This window comes from Mastigoproctus giganteus, chromosome 1 (genome assembly GCF_048544385.1).
Source record: "Mastigoproctus giganteus isolate SK-2022 chromosome 1, ASM4854438v1, whole genome shotgun sequence".
In the NCBI taxonomy this organism is placed as follows: domain Eukaryota; kingdom Metazoa; phylum Arthropoda; class Arachnida; order Uropygi; family Thelyphonidae; genus Mastigoproctus; species Mastigoproctus giganteus.
In genome coordinates, this window is record NC_143575.1 from 189,194,808 (window position 1) to 189,214,022 (window position 19,215).

The 19,215-nt window shown below is 38.0% G+C and overlaps 1 protein-coding gene across 1 annotated transcript in view; it reads left to right on the forward strand.

Annotated features, from left to right (window-relative positions):
* LOC150091382 (uncharacterized) overlaps window positions 1-19,215 on the forward strand; it is a 576,879-nt gene that overhangs the window by 508,181 nt on the left and 49,483 nt on the right. Inside the window, exon 11 of the mRNA XM_090390158.1 lies at window positions 6,341-6,502. Within this exon, the coding sequence (XP_090246284.1) occupies window positions 6,341-6,502 (162 nt within the window). The remainder of the gene's footprint in view (window positions 1-6,340; window positions 6,503-19,215) is intronic.

A 19,215-nucleotide genomic window follows, 5' to 3' on the forward strand; every position in this document is an offset into this window, starting at 1 on the left:
GAATTTGGGGAGTACAATACAGTAATACCCCGAAGTTACGCGATAGGTGGGTCCGACGAAAATCGCGTAAGTCGAATTCGCGTAAGTCGGGGTACAACTTTGCATATAAATACATATAAATTTTGCTTAATTGGGACCAAGGACTAACATAAACACTAGTTTAGAAGAAAAATATTAATAAAATTGCAGTTCTTTATACATATTAATACAAAATATGTATTAAAAAACAAATTACTTACGTTAAAAAGTTATTTCGATGTCGATGGCTTCATAAAATCTAACAAATTCGTCTGACGACACAGCGCGTTCTGTTTTTTCACGCAGAATTTCTTCGTAGCAAGCTAATAATTTTTTTTATTCCTTGCTTTGTAGCTATAACGCGTTCTACGTTGGAGTCTGTTTTCTAAAATTTTTAAGCCCTTTACAATTGAGCCCTTTTCAATTTTCAACCTGTCAAGTTTGCAATTGTCATGTGCTTTTCGCCGTTGCTTCATTTAGGCCTGTAGCACGTGCAATATCACATGGTCTTTCATTTTGCTCAAAGCGTTTCACAATTTCATATTTTTTCTCTCGACAGAGGCGGACTGGCCATAAGCCTTACCGGGGAAACCCCGGTGGGCCAGTGTGATTTTGGCCATAAACCATAGTATGAGGCCACTATAAATTTTCCCGGGTAAGAATTTTTGATCCAGTCCGCCTCTGTTTATCGATAATTGCTTTTCTTTTTCTCTCTGAATCTGCAGTGTCTTCACCAAGACGCTTCCTTTTCACACCTTTTAAGTATTTTACTCATTTTTAGGGAATAAAGCACAATTACAAAACGAGGAGGCACGCTTGATACGCATAAACAAAGCTGCGCGCATGTAGCAACTGAATAAACAACACCATAAAGGCAGAGATACACTATTAACACCTCACATTTCTAGGGGTTACTACCATAAAACAATAAAAATCCAGTTGCGTTTCTGCTAGTGAAATCTGTTATAAACTGGTAGTAAACTCGATCTAATTGCATTTGCGATTATACCGATAGTTGGAATTGTGTTGGTTTTTACGTTATTATGGTGAAATGTGTTTCCCCTTCACTGATATAAAAAACATAAAAGCAGCAAAGTTGAATTTTGTTCATCTTTCGCTCTCATTCTCCGCCGTCGCACCGTATATTGATAACATATGAAAAACGACCTTGAAGATAGTGGGCGGCAGCGTTGCCAAACGAAAAAATCAAGAACCGCGTAACTCCGAGTTCGCGTAAGTCGGGGTAGCGTAAGTCGGGGTATTACTGTATGTACAGAAAGGATAGACAAGGGAGGAGATGTTATGCTGTTAGTTAAGAAACACATAAAATCTAATGAAGTGCATCCAGTTGACATGATAGGAGGAAGTTGACAGTGCAATGTTGAGTCAGTTTGGTGTGACATAAACACTGGGAAAGGGAAAATGAGAGGAGTGTGTTATAGCCCTAATGACTCTGATGAGTACAACGAACAATTGTGCAGAGAAAGAGTGGGCCAGTAAATCAGAATGTCTTGTAATGGGGAATTTTAACTTTTCAGATATTGACTGGAACTTGTGGGTTGGTCACTCACATGCTAGCAAGACTTTTGTGGATTTATTGGAGGATGTTTTCTACAGCAACATGTTCGAGGGGCAACCAGAGGGGATAATACTCTTGATCTGATTATCAGCAGTGATGACACATACATTAGGAATGTGCAGATAAAGAAACCACTAGGTGACAGTGATCACAGGCAGTGACCATAGTCAGATGACAGTGACCACTAGGTGACAGTGATGACAGTGACCACTGATGTGGGATTTACTTAAAGATGTAACTACTATCAACCGTAAAGGGAAGGATTTTGTTTTCATAAAGGTGACTACAATTATCTCAGGCACTTTTTGAATTCTATACAGTGGGATCAACTAATGATGGTAAAAACAGTGAATTCTAAATGTAGGCCTTCAGGGAATTAATCATGGAAGCTACTAAGCTTTTCTTACCAACTAAGAAATACTGTTCAAGATTTAGGCCTAAATGCATGTCAGATGAACTAATGAGGCTTGTGGCAGATATTAATAATGCGGGGGATGCTTATAAATTAGCATGTGACACAGAAGCTTATGGCAGATATAAGCTAGTCTGTAATCAAGTCAAAAAGGAGGGTAGACAAGCAAAGGCTGATTATGAGAAATAATTGGCAATGGATGCAAAGAAAAACAACAAAGATTTCTTTACTTGTGTAAACTGTAGAAGGAAGGGAATGAATCAGATTGGTCCACTTGATGTTGGTGGTTCGACTGTTGATGATTCTGCTCATATAGCTGATAAACTGAATGATTATTTTGCATCTATATTCACACATGAGGAATTCTGTAAGGGAGGGGGCAGACAGAAGTTTACCAAACTCTAACAGGCAGCTAAATGATTTTGTAACAATCGAGAGCAAAGCGGAGGAAAAATTGTTAAAGTTAAACATAAAAAAAGTCACCTGGGGCAGATGGAATCTATCCAGTTATATTGAAGGAGCAGCGAGGGAAGTAAGCAAACCCTTAGCCATAATTTTGAGAGCAATCTTAGATTCAGCAGAGGTCCCCATAGACTGGATATATGCCAATTCACAAGGGGGGGGGTTCAAAGGGTGACACAAATAATTATAGACCTGTTAGTTTAACTTCTGTCCTCGGGAAAATAATGGAGTCACTGGTTAAAGAAACGATGCAGGATCACCTAGACAGGACTGCAGTAATAGTTCATATATAGCATGGGTTTTTTAAGGGGAAGTCTTGTCTGACCAATTTGATTGGATATTACGATGTGGTCACAAAGGAACTGGATGCAAAAAATAATTTTGATATCATATACTTGGATTTCAGGAAAGCTTTTGATACTGTTGATATTGTTGCACACACTGAAGACTGGTATACAAATTGGAGCGGTATTGCAGTAAGGGCAAGTTGCTGCAATGGATAAAGGGATAGTTGAGTGGGAGTCGGCAGAGAGTGGTAATAAATGGACACTGCTCTACGTGAACTAATGTTATTAGTGGAGTCTTCCAGGATTTGGTGCTGGACCCATTGTTGTTTTGTGTATTTATTAACAATGTAGGCCTTCAGGGAATTAATCATGGAATCGATGAATGTATATCAGGCTTAATGTTCAAGTTTGCAGATGATACAAAGGTTGGCAGGGTTGTTAATGATGGTAAAGATAGTATGCTGCTGCAACAGGATCTAGAAAAGTTAGGTAGATGGGCTGAGAAGTGGCAACTGAATTTTAATATTGACAAATGAAAGTACTGCATATGGGTAGCAGTAACCCAAGAGAGCGTACCAACTGTGGTACTACACTCAGGAATGCGGAGAATGAAAAATACCTGGAGGTAATTGTGCAGTCGGATATGAAGTTCTCTGGCAGGACGTCTGCAAAGACGTCCTGCCAGAGCATATCATGGAGTTTTTTTGTGTCAATGATATACAGTATAGGAATTTTGCTAGCAGAGACAAGGAGGTGATTATCCCCTTTTATAAGGCAATGGTCAGGCCTTGAGTACTGTGTACAGGTCTGGAGACCTCATTTTAGAAGGATGCAGAGTTGCTAAAATGTGTACAGAGAAGGGCAACAAGATTGGTGAGAGAATAAATGGGTTCTCTTATCAGGAGAGGCTTAAATTCTGTCAGTTACAGCATTTGGAGACTAGGCACCTGCAAGGTGATCTGATTGAGGTGTACAAGGCCCTGAATGGTTTGAGCAGGCTCAGTGCTGATGGGATATTTCCACTTGCTGAGATTAAGAACCTTGAGGGGGCATAGATTCAAATTGAGGAATGACAGTTGTAGAATAGATGTGTGGAAATTTGCCTTTAGCCAGTGAGTAGTTGATTGCTGGAACTGACCTCCATCTGTTGTTGTGGAAGTTGATAGCTTAAATAAATTTAAGGCTGAATTAGACAAACATTTGGAGTAATCGGATGGATGAAATGGGAAAGGGTTTTTTTTTTTTTTTTTTTTGGGTGATGCTCAATAAGGTTGCATTCTTGCATCATATGCCTATGCTAATGCTAACTTGTAGAAGAGAAGAAAAGTGCATGGGATGCATATAAATTATCGGGCAGTACAGAAGCCAGTGGTAAATATTAACTAGTCTGTAATCAAATCACAAAGGTGGTCAGTCAAGAGAAGGCAGATTATGAGAAATCTTCCAAAAATGATGCAATGAAAAACAGCAAAGAGTACTTTACTTATGGTAACTCTAGAAGGAATGGGATGAATCAAATTGGTCCACTTCATATGGATAGTTCAACTGTTAATGATCCTGCTCAGATTGCTGACAAACTGAATGAGTATTTTGCATCTACATTCACACATGAAGAATTCTTTAGTCAAGAATGCCAGACATTTATCAATCTCTAACAGGAGCTAAATAATTTTGTAATGAATGGAAGAGAAATTGTTGCAGTTAAACATAAAGGCACTTTGAGTAGATCGAATCTATAAGCATATCCAGTTATATTATGGGAAGCAGCAGAGGAAGTAAGTAAACCCCTATCATAATTATGAGAGCAACCTTAGATTCAGGCCCATGGACTGGAGAAGTGCAAATGTATTCCTAATTCTCAAAGGGGAATCAAAGAGCGGCACGATTAATTACAGACCTGTTAATCGAGATACTAGTAAAAGAAGTAATGCTGGATGATCTAGACAAGGCCACAATTATACTTCAAACACAGGATTGATTTGTTAACAGCAAATCTTATTTGACTACTTTGATTGGGTTCTAAGATGTGTTCACAAAGGAGCTGGATGCAAAAATTAATTTTACATCCAGTTCCTTGAATTTCGGGAAAGCTTTTGATATCATTGCATGTAAAAGACTGCTGTACAAATTGGAGCAGTGTGACATTAAGGGCAAGTTGCTGCTATGGATAAAGGGATGGTTGAGTGGGAGAAGACAGAGGTTAGTAATCAACGGACACTGCTCTTAGTGGACTATTGTTATTACTGGATTCCCCAGTGTTTGGTGTTGGCCCCATTGTTGTGTTCTACCTTTATCAGTGATATTGATGAAAGCATATCAAGCTTAATGCCCAAGTTTTCAGAATAATACGAAAGTTGGTAGAGTTGTTAATGACTTTAATGGCAGTGTGCTACTGCAACAGGATCTAGAAAAGTTGGGCAGATGGGCTGAGAAGTGGTAAATGAAGTTAAACATTTACAAATGCAAAGTACTGCATTTGGTAGCAGTAACCCCAGAGTAACGTACGAACTATACAATACTGCACTCAGGGTAGTGGAGAATGAAATGGACCCTGGGGTAATTGTGCAGTCAGATATGAAGTTTTCTGAGCAGTGAAGACAGGCTGGCTGATCAGCTCATTGTCAATGATATACAGGAATTTTGCTTGCTGAGATAAGGAGGTGATTATCCCTTTGTATAAAGCAATGGTCAGGCCACACCTTGAGTACTGCATAGAGGTCTGAAGTTCTCATTTTAGGAAGGATGTAGAGCTGCTGGAACGAGTACAGAGAAAGGCAGTGAGATTAGTGAGGGTAACAACAGGTTGCTCTCACCAAGAGAGGCTTAAGTTCAGCAAATTGCAGCATCTGGGGATTAGGCACCTGCGAGTGATCTGTTTGAGGTGTATAAGGCCTTGAATGGTTTTTGCAAGTTCAGTGCTGATGGGATTGTTCCTCTTGTTCAGATTACACTCTTGAGATGGCATAAATTCATATTGAGGAAAGACAGTTGTAGAATAAAAGTGCAGAAATTGCCTTTAACCAGCAGGTGGTTGATTGCTGGAACAAACTTCCATATGTCATTGTGGAAGTTGATAGCTTAAATAAATTGAAGGAAGAACTGGATAAACATTTGGACCGAATGGATGGGTGAAATGGGAATTGGTTTTTTTATGCTGAAGCTGTATAAGCTTGCTTTCTTGTATCATATACCTTTGCTAATGCTTATTGGATTCCAGGTTTGGATTGTGAGTTTTGAAATTCTTTGATAATCAGTTTATTCTGTTTTTTCCCATCTCATTTAGGCTTCAGATATCCATTTGATTTCTTCAGGTGCACTCCCTAACCGACACATCTGTTAATATATTTGATTTTCTTTAATAATTTTAAAATGTCAGGCAGTGTTATATATCAAGGAAGGCATTGGAAATTAGATTTTTAAATTTCCTATCATACTCAGAACTCTTAATTATTTTTGGAACTCAGTAATTAAGAGTGTGGAAGTGTATAGCTGTCCTTTCATAAATTAACTAAGACAAAAATAAATAATCCATTAATTAAATATTGTGGTGAACATTTTTTGTATAAAATTTTTATATTGCAGTTTCAGGTTACAATTAGTGAGCTTGAGACCAGGACTTTGTGGTTGTCAGTTTGGCACAGTGATATGTTTGGACGCAATGATTTTCTTGGAGAAGTAATGCTTTCCCTAGGTTATGAGGTCTTTGAAAATCCCGGACTTAAATGGTATCTTTTACATGAGAGGGTGAGTTTTATTTCCTCTTAAAGTATTTGATAGTTTAAATAATATGTATTTTAATCAATTAAAATTCACGAACAAACCAGAGATCATTCTTGGCAATACTGACAAGTGACTTAGTCATCTAGAACAGAGATATAGTACACTGGTGTTCAAAGAAAGTGCATCACCACTTAAAATTGGAATTGTTGTCCAAATAACATAAGTATATGGCAATATTCCTTACAGATTGCATCAGATAAGATTGACACACATAGGCGATGATGTAATATTGCATCAGCTGTTACTTTCAGATATATATAAGCACACTCTGCAAGAGTTGCAGTCATTCCTTGCTTGTATCAGTATGGCGATTTACATGCAGTTGCGCCACGAAGAAAGAGTGCTATTGTTGCTTTACATGGGGAAGGATGTGTTCTTCCCGTCATATTACTTATAGAGTGTCTTGTAATCAGTCAACAGTGAGTAGATTTCTTTCCAAACTCAAGAATACTGGTTCTGCTGATAGGAAAAAAGGAACCGGATGCAAACAAGTCTCTACACCAAAACAGGAGTGCATTTTGAAAGCACTTATGCCTTAAAAACCGTGAAGCTTTTTCATCTGAGCTGAAAAGAGAATGAGAAGAACATATAGGAGTGGTAACAAGTGCAGTTACAGTCAGAAGATGCCTCTTCAAAAATGGACTTGTAGCATGTCGTCCTAAGAAGAAGCCCCTCCTCACACAAAGTGAAAAAGCCCAATTAATTTGGTGTAAGGAACATGTCAAATGGACCACTGAGCAATGGAAGTAAGTTATTTTCTCGGATGAGAAGAAATTCAACCTTAATGGCTCTGATGGGAGAACAAACGATTTGCCGTAGACGTGGTGAAGAATACCATCCAGACTGTATGGTGTCTACAATGAAATTCCCTACCAGCCAAATGATATGAGGGTGCATTTAGTATCCCGGAGTAGGTCACCTGCAGTTTATAAAAGGTTTCTTTAATGCCAATGAATACCTGGCTATATTGGAAGGCAAATTGCTGCCAACCATCAGAGACCATTTCCACCTGCCAAGTAACTGCATCTTTCAGGACTACTCTGCTCCTTGTCGTCGGGTGAAAAGTGTAAGTAGACACTTCTGCAGTTACTTTAGCTTCATTTCTGCATTAGAGGTTCGATAGTAATGTGTTTACATTTGTTATAGGTGAAAAAATGGTTGGAAGAATGGTCCATTACAGCTGTTAGCTGGCCAGGAAACACTGGTGCGGACCTGAATCCTATAGAGAACTGTTGGCATCGTGTGGAATCTGCAGTTGCCAGAAAAAAACTGAAGACCCTTTTGGAACTTCAGGAAGCCATAATTCATGTTTGGAACCATGAATTATCAGTTGATTATCTTCAGAAATTGATCTTGTCAATGCCTCGACAGTGTGCTGCTGTCATCAGGGCCAGAGGCGGTTCAACTGAATATTAGTTTGCACCTGGTGAACTTTTCCTTTTGTTTTCCATTTAAAATGATAAACTGAAACAAATTGAGGGCTTCTGATAACATTGCAGCCATAATTGTCGTGTTTACCAAAGCTGTTGTATAAAAGTTGCGAATGCTCATTTTGGAATATTTTGGGAGCACCTGTCAAATATTACTTAGCTTTGCCGTAACTATTAATAAATATCCTTTGTTTATATTTCTATTTGTGATACTAGTCACATCAGTGACTAGCATGTAGAAATTACATTTTTAAATAACATCCTATTTTTGATGTCAAATGAATCGTACACATTGAGAATGAAGTATATGCTCTACTTCCAGCAATTTTCAAGTCGACTTGTGCAAGTTCTCTTGGAGCGATGATAATGTGGGTAACTAATCATTAAGACGGTAGTAGGCTTAATGATAGAAATGTGGAAAAGATGCAGATGATATTATTATTTAGATGTTATTACTAATGCCACGTGTACTATATGAATAGTATTACTAATACTACTCATATAGTACAAAGAAGCCACAGGCTTTTGCTGCACTGACAAAAAAAAAAAAAAAGCGTGGGCCCTGTTTGACAGAACCAGTTGAACATGCTTGCTCTTCTCTGCATTTGTTCCAAGAGATCCACATCCCTCTTAAAATGTGACTTCAAATCTGTATGCAGTACCCAAGATGCTTCTTAACCGTTGCACCGTACAATAGGATAATCACCTTGTCCCTGCTGGCAAATTCCTATATATCCTTGGCAGAACCCTGAAGGCTATCTTAGAAGCCTGCTGCCCAGAAAACTTCTTATCGGAGTGTACTATTACCCCTAGGTTTCTTTTGTTCTTCACCAACTTGAGTGCAGTACCATCTAATTGGAATCACTATTTTGCAATTACCGCTGCCCATATGCAATATCTTGCATTTATCAGTGTTAATACAATTACCCCTAAGTCTTTCATTCTCCACCATCTTGAGTGTGGTACTACCAAATTGGTATGCTGTTCTAGGATTGCTGTTGGCCCATGTGCAATACCTTTCATTTATCGTTGTTAAACTTCAGTTGTCGCTTCTCAGCCCACCTTGATTTCTATCATTAACCGCACTGCCAACCTTTTATAATTGTAAATATAAACATTAAGTTTGATATACCTTCTTCAGTATCATTAATAAATATTGAAAGAGGCCTAGCACTGAAATCTGAGGAATTCCACTAATAACATTAATCCGAGAAGAGCAGTGCTCATATACAATCACCCTCTGTCTTCTGCCACACAACCATTTCTGTAACCATAGTAGTAACTTGTACCTAATGCCATGCTACTCCAATTTGTACAACAGTCTTTCATGTGGAACAAAGTAATAGTAATAGTATTTGTCATATAGCACAGAGAAGCCACAGGCTTTTGCTGCACTGGCAAAAAAAAACAAAAAAAAAAACAAATAGATAAGAAAATACAAATTATGTTTCCCTCCTCACTCAGTTAACCGTCCAGTTAACCGTTGAATTTATTCAAACTGTCAGCCTCAATTACCTGTGAGGGCAATTTCTTCCAACAGTCAACAATTCGCTGGCTAAAAGAAAACTTCCTGCAATCTAATCTTAACTGCTGTAATTTGAATTTACAGCCCTTAGTTCTGGAATCCTCTATAACAGTGAGAATTTCACCTTCATTAATTTTACTAATCCCTCTCAGTGGCTTATAAACCTCAATCAGGTCACCTCTGAAGTTCCTGGTTTCCAAGGTCTGTAGCCCACATAAACTGAGTCTTTCCTCTTACCGTTGTCCTGCTGATGTCACCATTTGAGTTGCCCGTCTTTGGACCCTTTCAAGGAGATCAATGTCTTTTTTCAGATGAGATTTCCATACTCGAATGCAGTATTCCGATTGTGTTCTTACAATTGCTTTATATAGAGGGATTATGACTTCCCTATCTCTACAGGATAATGTTTGATAAATCATCAGTGAGACACATTAGCTTTCCTGGCTGCCTGTTTATACTGTTCAGAAAACTTCATATCTGCCTGTAACTTCCAGATCCCTTTCCTGCTCCACTGTTTTTAATTCAACTCCACCAAGTGTATAATTTATTTGGGGGTTGCTATTTCCCAAGTGTAAGACCTTGCATTTATCAGCATTAAAATATAGCTGCCACTTCTCTGGCCATCTTTATAAAGTTTTTCAAGTCATCTTGAAGGAGTGCTTTTTGAAACTGATCATTAATGACTGCCAATATTTACCTCATCTGCAAATTTTGACATCATGCCTTCTATCCTTTTGTCAATGTCATTTATGAAAATGAAAACAACAGTGGTCCAAGAACCGATTCTTGAGAGTTCTCACTCCTGACATTACACCAATCTGAAGAATATCCATTAATTACAACCCTCTGCCTTCTTCCCTGCAGCCATTCAGCAATCCATATTAGAATCTTACTAGTAATCCCACCTGTCAAAGGCTTTAAATCAAAAGCTTTATACTGTTCCACATGAAACAGTAGCAAAAGGTTTACTAAAATCTAATTATATGATGTCAAAATTTTTTTTTTGTGTCTATTCCTTTGTTACTGCATCATGGTAGCTAATCAGATTTTTTAAACAAGGTCTCCTCTTAACAAATTCATGGTGTGATTTCTGTATAACTGAATTCCTGTCTAGATGGTCCTGCATTACTTCTTTAATCAGTGATTCCATTATTTTCCCTGTTACAGAAGTTTATAGGTAGTAGTAGTAGTAGTAGTGGCACATGATGCAAGAAAGCAAGTGTAGGAGCTTATGCAGCATCAGCCAAAAAAAAAAAAAAAAAAAATCACACCATTCCCTCCAAATGCCTGTCCAGTTCCTCCTTAAATTTATTTAACCTATCAACTTCCACAACGACAGATGGAAGTTTGTTCCAGCAATTAACCACCCGCTGGCTAAAGGCAAATTTCCGCACATCTATTCTACATCTGTCCTTTCTTAATTTGAACTTATGTCCCCGTAGGTTGGTAATCTGAACAAGTGGAAGGATCCCATCAGAATTCAGCGTGCTCAACCCATTCAAGGCCTTATAGACCTCAATCAGATCACCGCGCAGGTGCCTAGTCTCCAGCCACTGCAATTTGCAGAACTTAAGCCTCTCTTGGTAAGAGAATCCCTTCATTCCCCTCACCAATCGTGTTGCTCTTCTCTGTACACGCTCAAGCAAATCTACATCCTTCCTAAAATGAGGCCTCCAGACCTGTACGCAGTACTCAAGGCGTGGCCTGACCATTGCCTTATACAGAGGGACAATCACCTCCTTTTCCCTGCTAGCAAAATTCCTATATATCATTGACAAAACCCCATGACCTGCCCTAGCAGCCTGTCTGCATTGCTCAGAAAACTTCATATCTGACTGCACAATTACTCCCAGGTCTTTTTCATTTTCTACCACCTTAAGTGTAGTACCACACAGTTGGTACGTTTCTCTGGGGTTACTTCTACCCATATGCAGTACTTTGCATTTGTCAAGGTTGAACTTCAGTTGCCACTTCTTAGCCCATCTGCCCAAATTATCTAGATCCTGTTGCAGTAGCACACTGCCATTACTGTCATTAACAAGGTATGTAATTATTGACTTCACCCTTTCATACCTCCCCTTGAGAATTGAGGATACATTCACAGATATCCAGCCCATAGTGACCTTACCTGAATCCATGGATTCTCTCATAATTATGGCCAAAGGTTTGCGTACCTCTTTTGCTGCTTACCCTAGTCAACAGGTAAAATGTGTTGGTAATAAAATTATTCCATTTCGACTAACATTAATGTGGTAAACATGAATATGACAGTTAATATGGATTATTAGCTCTAGTTTTTATGATACTATACATGTCACTTTCAGCACATTTTTGCTTGATTTTTGGGAAATTTGGCCTTGAAGTATGGTTTGTGTGGCAGCTATTGGTGCATCCATCAGTCCGAGCCAGGCTGTGCTACACTTGTTTTTGACTGAGCAAATCTTAAAACTTAACATGCCACATAAGTGTGTAAATAGTCCGGATAATTTTTGTTATTTCTGTATTGAATTGACATTTGCATCGCAGAAGCATGCAACTCCGACAATAAAAAAAATTTAAAAATTTAAAAAAACCCATACAACTGTTATTTTGGCTGTAAGGTTGGGGACCAAGACAAAGCTGGGCAGCCTCATCTTTGCAGCTAGTTAAATCACAAAAGCTACTCAATGCCTTTCACTGTGCCTATGATATGGAGAGAGCCTTCAGATCATATAATGGACCGTTATTTTTGTATGATATCACCTGTTCAGAAGGGGGATTTCCAAGAAGAAAAAGTGATCCTTAAACTACTTGAATATACATCTGCTATTCGACTGGTACCCCATGGAGAGGGACTTCCTGTTTGTGAGCCACCAGCTGAATATGTTTTAGAATCTAATGAAGAGTCGGCTGAGATAAATCACCTGAACCCTCCACACCAACGGATCCTGATTTTATTTCCAATTTCCCCTCTGCAGAGCCACACAGAATTACGCAAAATGAATTAAATGGTCTTATCAAAGATCTTGATTTACCAAAAGATAAGTCAGAATTTTTGGGCTCAAGACTGCAATCATGGAATCTCCTTCAAGATAATTTTAAAGTGTCTGTATACTGGTGCTGCCAAAAAAAATTTAACCCAATTTTTTTTAAAATGGAAAATAACCTTCTTGCCAGCACTGGCATCAATGGTTTAATGGACTCACTTAATATTGACCACAATCCTCAAGACTGGAGAGCCTTCTAAATTGAGTTTAAAAGCAGTGTTACTACATAATGGCAACGTACTGCCATCAGTTTCAAGTGGCCATGTAGTTCATATGAAAGATTCATATGATAACATGAAGCTTCTTATTTGATCCATCAACTACAAAGAGTACCAATGCAGAGTGCAGTGACTTAAAAGTTATTGCCATCTTGTTAGGAATGCAACAGGAAAACAAAAATTTTGCTGTTGTCCTTGCGAATGGGACAGCAAGCTCATTACACAAGAGAAGACTGGCCTTCAAGACAATCACTCAGTCCAGGGATAAAAAATGTCCATTACAGTCCACTATTTGAGCCAAGAAAAATCCTGTTTAACACCCCCCCCCCCCCCCCCAACATTTAAAATTGGTACTTATAAAACAATTTTTTAAGGCCATGGATCAAGATGGATCAGCTTTCAAATACCTCAAAGAAAATTTTCCAAGATTTAGTGTGTCCAAAATAAAGGAAGACTTGTTCATTGGCCCACCGATACAGGACCTTCTCAAGGACAAACACTTTGACCAGATCCTCCATGATCCTCCAAGCAAGAAAGCAGCTTGGGATGCTTTCAAACTTGTAGCAGCAAACTTTCTGGGAAACTACAAAACAGATAACTATAAACAGCTTGTGAGAAACCTTCTGTCATCACACCATAAATTAGGCAGCAACACACTTTCTTCATTCTCATTTGGATTTTTTTTCTGGACACTGACATCTCGGCAATGGAGAAGCAATACCAAGGCAAATGGAACTTTGTGATTCTTGCTGACTGTTGCTGAACAAGAGATGCCCCAGATGCAGCTACAAGCAACAGGCAAAGAAGCATAAAATGTGAATAAAGTGATTTGATGTATTTTGCTGATCAATGGGATTCAATATTATTTTTTTTGATAACTAAAAATGAATTAATTCTTATTTTAAATTGTTTTGTAAAGTGTTTTTTTTTTTTTTTTTAATAATATAATGTTTTTCCATACAAGATACATTAAAACATTACAGTGGATCTTTATATATCCCATTTTAGGCTCATATAGCATATTTTATAGAATATAAGACAGCAGGTATTTTCAAAACTTGATCAAAATAATTTTTTTAATACTGATTGATTTCTCAACTCTGCACGACCAAAACAATACAAAAAAAATATACTTTCATCAAAGAAACAAAAAATTATTGAAAATTTGTTGACCAGTGTTATTTTGGGATAACTGGATAAATCCCATCAGGTGCCTTATTTACTTTCAGCTTCAATAATTGCTCTTTCACTTTCTTCTGGTTATCACAAAATCATTTAACTCCCACTTATAATTTGGTATATTTCTGGTTTTTGCATCCCCAAATATAATTTAATTCTTTAATTTTTTTTTTTTAGTTTTATAAATCACAATCAAACAGTGTTTATTAATAAGCTAGTTTAAAATTTGAAGTTTCGTTGATTGTGTTTTTGAAATTTAAGTTAAATTGGTTTGTGAAAATTGTTTAATATGCATGAAATGAATTTTTTTGTCTTGTATTATTTCATTAAGGTTATGATAACTGATTATGCAAGGTTTTCAACACAGTTTGTTTCATTTCAGTGGTAATTAAAATTATATGCCAATAGACTGCTAGTATCATACTAATTAATAATATGAAGTAGCAAAGCTTCCTTTTAAAGTGACTTACTTCTGCTGTCTGTTTGGTTAAATTCTCATAGAAAAATTAAAGTTAAACCTAAATTTGAAAACTGATTAAAAATGGAAGTTGTTTGAAAAGATTTTACTCATACTGAAATGAATTTCAGATAAGTGCATCTATTTAAAACCAACTACAAGAACTTTGCAAAATAGAAATTAAAGCTTCATAAAAGCTGTTATTCAGTGGTTTCCTTCATCATAAGAAAATTTTACAAAGCTGTATAATGCCTTTCATTATGGGTAAAGTCTTCTTAAACAATTTTCAATTTTTCTAGGAGAATTTAACTAAGCAGATAGTAGAGGTGAGTTATGTTAAAAGAAGATTTGCTATTTTGTATTAATAGTCATTTCAATGATTATTTTTATTTGTAGTATTGTAATGTTATCCTGTTTTAAATTTAATTACCACATTTTCTTTGATACTCCATGCACTTTTTTTTTTTTTTTTGAAAAGTGGAACCAAAAAATATGGGTGCATAGCTTATTTGCAAATATAATCTGAAACTTGAGATTTTTTCTAAGGTTGCGGCCTAGACAATCATATAAAAAGGCACCATTTTTATTAACTTCACTGTTTTATTTGCCTGTCTGGTAGTAAGTAGCCTAAAAGAAGTATTTTATTTCTTACTGGTATTTATTAAAAAATGATTTGGAATGTTGCATTGCATGAAAGTAAGATTCTTTTTCCAACATGAACATGTTGGAAAGAGAATCTTACTTTTCATATTATCATGCATATATTTCTAGGAAACTTACAGAGAATCTCCAGTAATGGTGATTTCTGTCATGTATAAGAGAATATGACAGATGATCATAATATCTGCCTTAACTTGATTCATGCAGTTTGAGTTCCCTTCTAATTTTGGGACCCTTTGCTATTGATTGTACTCCGCAAGATATTGTGTATGTATGTATTCTGCTAAACATGAATACTAAAGACGTGGTTACAATCTTTCAGAGTTAGGGGAAAAACTGAAAAATAATTAAAAGAAACAGAAAAAAATAATTTATGTAGCTTGTAGAAAATCAATTCACATTTTTATTGTGTCTTAAAAAATTATGTGCATGGCTTATTCAAGGGTACATGTGTGTTTTGAGAAAATATGGTGGTAGCAGAAGTTGTAGTAGTAGTGGCAAATGTGATATAAGAAAGAAAACTTATATAGCATGAGCCAAACTTCACCCATCTGTACACTCCAAGAATTTGTCTAGTTCTTCCTTGAATTTATTAGCATTAGCAGAGGCATTTGATGCAAGAAAGCAAGCTTATGCAGCATCAGCCAAAAAAAAAAAAAAAAAAAAAGTAACACAAATAAATAAAAATAACCACTTCCACTTCACCCCTCTGTTCGTTCGAAATACCTGTCCAGCTGAGCCTTAAACTTATTTAGGCTATCAACTTCCACGACAAGGGATGGAAGTCTGTTCCACCTACCAACCACCCGCTGGCTAAAGGCAAATTTCCGCACATCTATCCTACATCTGTCTTTCCTCAATTTGAATTTATGCCCTCTCAGGTGATTATTCTGAGCAAGAGGAAGAATCCCATCAGCATTGAGCATGCTCAAACCATTCAAGGCTTTGTACACCTCTATCAGATCACCTCGCTGGTGCCTAGTTTCCAGACACTGTAATTCGCAAAACTTAAGCCTTTCTTCGTAAGAGCACCCCTTTGTCCCATTCACCAATCTAGTTGCCCTTCTCTGTACTCGTTCCAGCAGCTCTACATCCTTCTTGAAATGAGGCCTCCAGGCCTGTATACAGTACTCTAGGTGTGGCCTGACCATTGCCTTATACAAGGGAATAATCACCTCCTTATCCCTGCTAGAAAAATTCCTATATATCATTGACAATACACCATGAGCTACTCTTGCAGCCCATCTGCACTGCTCAGAGAACTTCATATCTGCCTGCACAACCACCCCCAGGTCCCTTTCATTCTCTACCACTGTCAGTGTAGTACCACAGAGTTGATACGTTGCTCTGGGGTTGCTGTTTCCCATATGTAGTACTTTACATTTGTCAATGTTAAACTTCATTTGCCACCTCGAAGCCCATCTGCTCAACCTTTCCAAATCCTGTTGCAGCAGCATAGTGTCAGTAGTGTCCTTGACAACCCTGCCAACCTTCGTATCGTCTGCAAACTTGGACATTAAGCCTGATATACCATCATCAATATCATTTATAAATACAGAAAACAATAAAGGACCCAATACTGAACCCTGAGGGACTCCACTAATAACATTAATCCACGATGAGCAGTGTCCATTGATTACCACTCTCTGTCTTCTCCCCCTCAACCACCCCTTTATCCATAGCAGCAATTTGCCTCCAATGCCACACTGCTTCGATTTGTGCAGCAGTCTTCCATGTGCAACAGTATCAAAAGCCTTTCTAAGATCCAAGTATATAATATCAAAGTTATTCACTGCATCCAGTTCTTTTGTGACTGCATCATAGTATCCAATCAAATTGGTGAGGCAAGACTTACCCTTAACAAAACCATGCTGTGTCCTAGCTATAACTGAAGTCTTGTCTAGATGATCCTGCAGTGCTTCTTTCACCAGTGCCTCCATTAATTTTCCGGGAACAGAAGTTAAACTCACAGGTCTATAATTACTTGTGTCAGCCTTTGATCCCCCTTTGTGAATTGGGGTCACATTTGCACATCTCCAGTCCATGGGTACCTCCCCTGAGTCCAAGTAAGCTCTCATAATTATGGCTAAGGGTTTGCTTACCTCCTTTGCTGCCTCCTTTAATATAACTGGATAGATCCCATCCACCCCAGGTGCCTTTCTTGTGTTTATCTTCAACAATTTCTCCTCCACTTTGCTCTCAGTTATTACAAGATTCTCTAGCTTACTGCTAGAGTTGAATACACCTCTGGCATTCCCCTCGCTGAATAACTCCTCATGTGTGAATGTCGATGCAAAATATTCATTTAGTTTGTTAGCTACCTGAGCAGGGTCATCAACAGTTGACCCATCAATCTCAAGTGGACCAATCTGATTTATCCCCTTCCTTCTAGAGTTTACATAAGTAAAGAACTCTTTACTGTTTTTCTTCGCATCCCTTGCCAAGGATCTCTCGTAATCTGCCTTCGCCTGCCTAACCTCCTTTGTAACTTGGTTACAGATCAACTTGTATCTATCATAGGCGTCTGTGTCACGTGTTAATTTGTATGTATCCCATGCATTTTTCTTCTCTGCCATATGCCTCATTAGTTCATCTGACAACCATTTAGGCCTAAACCTTGAACAATATTTCTTAGTTGGTATGTAAAGCCTAGTAGCTTCCATGATAAGTTCTTTGAATGCTTCCCATTTTGAATTTGCTGTTGGCAATATCATCAGTTGATCCCACTGTATAGAATTTAAATACTGTCTCAGTCCATTGTAGTCGCCTTTACGAAAGCAATACCCCTTCCCTTTACCCCTAATGGTAGTTACCTCTTTGAGTAACTCCCACTTCAGCACACTGTGATCACTGCCACCAAGCGGTTCATTTATCTGCAGATTCTTAATGCATGAAGAATCACTATTGATAATCAAATCAAGAGTATTACTCCCTCTAGTTGCCTCCCGAACATGCTGATGTAGAAAACAATCATCCAATAAATCCACAAAAGCCTTGCTACTGTGTGAGTGGCCAGCCCCCAAATTCCAGTCAATATCTGGGAAATTAAAATTCCCCATTATAAGACTCTCTGATTTACTGGCCCACTCTATTTCTCCGAACAGTTTCTTATTATACTCATCAGAGTCATTAGGCCTATAGCACACTCCTACTCTCAATTTTGATTTACCTATGCTTATGTCACACCAAACTGACTCGACACTGCACTGTCCAGCGATGTCAACTGGCTTCACTTCCTTGGATTTTATGTGTTTTTTAACTAATAGCATAACCCCTCCTCCCTTCCTATCCTGTCTATCCTTTCTGTAGACATTGTACTCCCCAAATTCCAGTTCTGCATTCCTTATATCTGTGTGACACCACGTCTCTGAAATCCCCACAATATCTGCCTTTGATGTTTTGAGCAATACCTCAAATTCATCAAATTTATTTACTAAAATCCTAGCATTGGTGTACACATAAGTATACATGCACCTGTTCTTTTTCTTAGCTACCCTAACACAACCCATGTGTTTACTTGTACCCCAATGATTCCCAGCAGTCTCTGAAATATCCTGCATCTTATTTTCCAGGCTGCAGCTCATTCCAATAGAAGCAGTGCAAGAATCACTTTCACCTCTGCCAGTGGCTACTGTTAATCTATTAGTCCTTGTATCCCCCCAATCTAGCAGTTTTCCGACCCACCTAACATTGCCTCAATAGCATCAGCAAACATTCTTGCACCCTTTCTATTTAAGTGTATCCCATCCCTGTAGAAGCAGTCTCTCCTGTTAACAAGTACAGACCAGGCTGAAAAAAATTCTACCCCTTGAGCCCTGCACAATCTTTCCAGGGCCGAATTGATTGACAGGGCTCTCATCATATACTCCCTCCTATCGTGTCTGGGCAGAATTGCAGACACTTTCAATTTCAACCCTAATTCACGGCTTTTTTTCATCAGTGACCTGTACTTGTCAAGTAATTCCGCCGGTCTCCTACTCTTAATGTCATTAGTGCCAACATGTACAACTATATCACCTTTTGTGCCCTTAAAAGATGATGTCCGCTCTACTACGTCATCAACTTTTGCCCCTGGCAGACATACCCTGGTCCTGTTGCACCTATCCTTTTTACAAAGCATGTTTCCCGTTTCCCTGACAATAGAGTCACCAACAACTACTAGTTCCTTTGGGACCAGCGCAT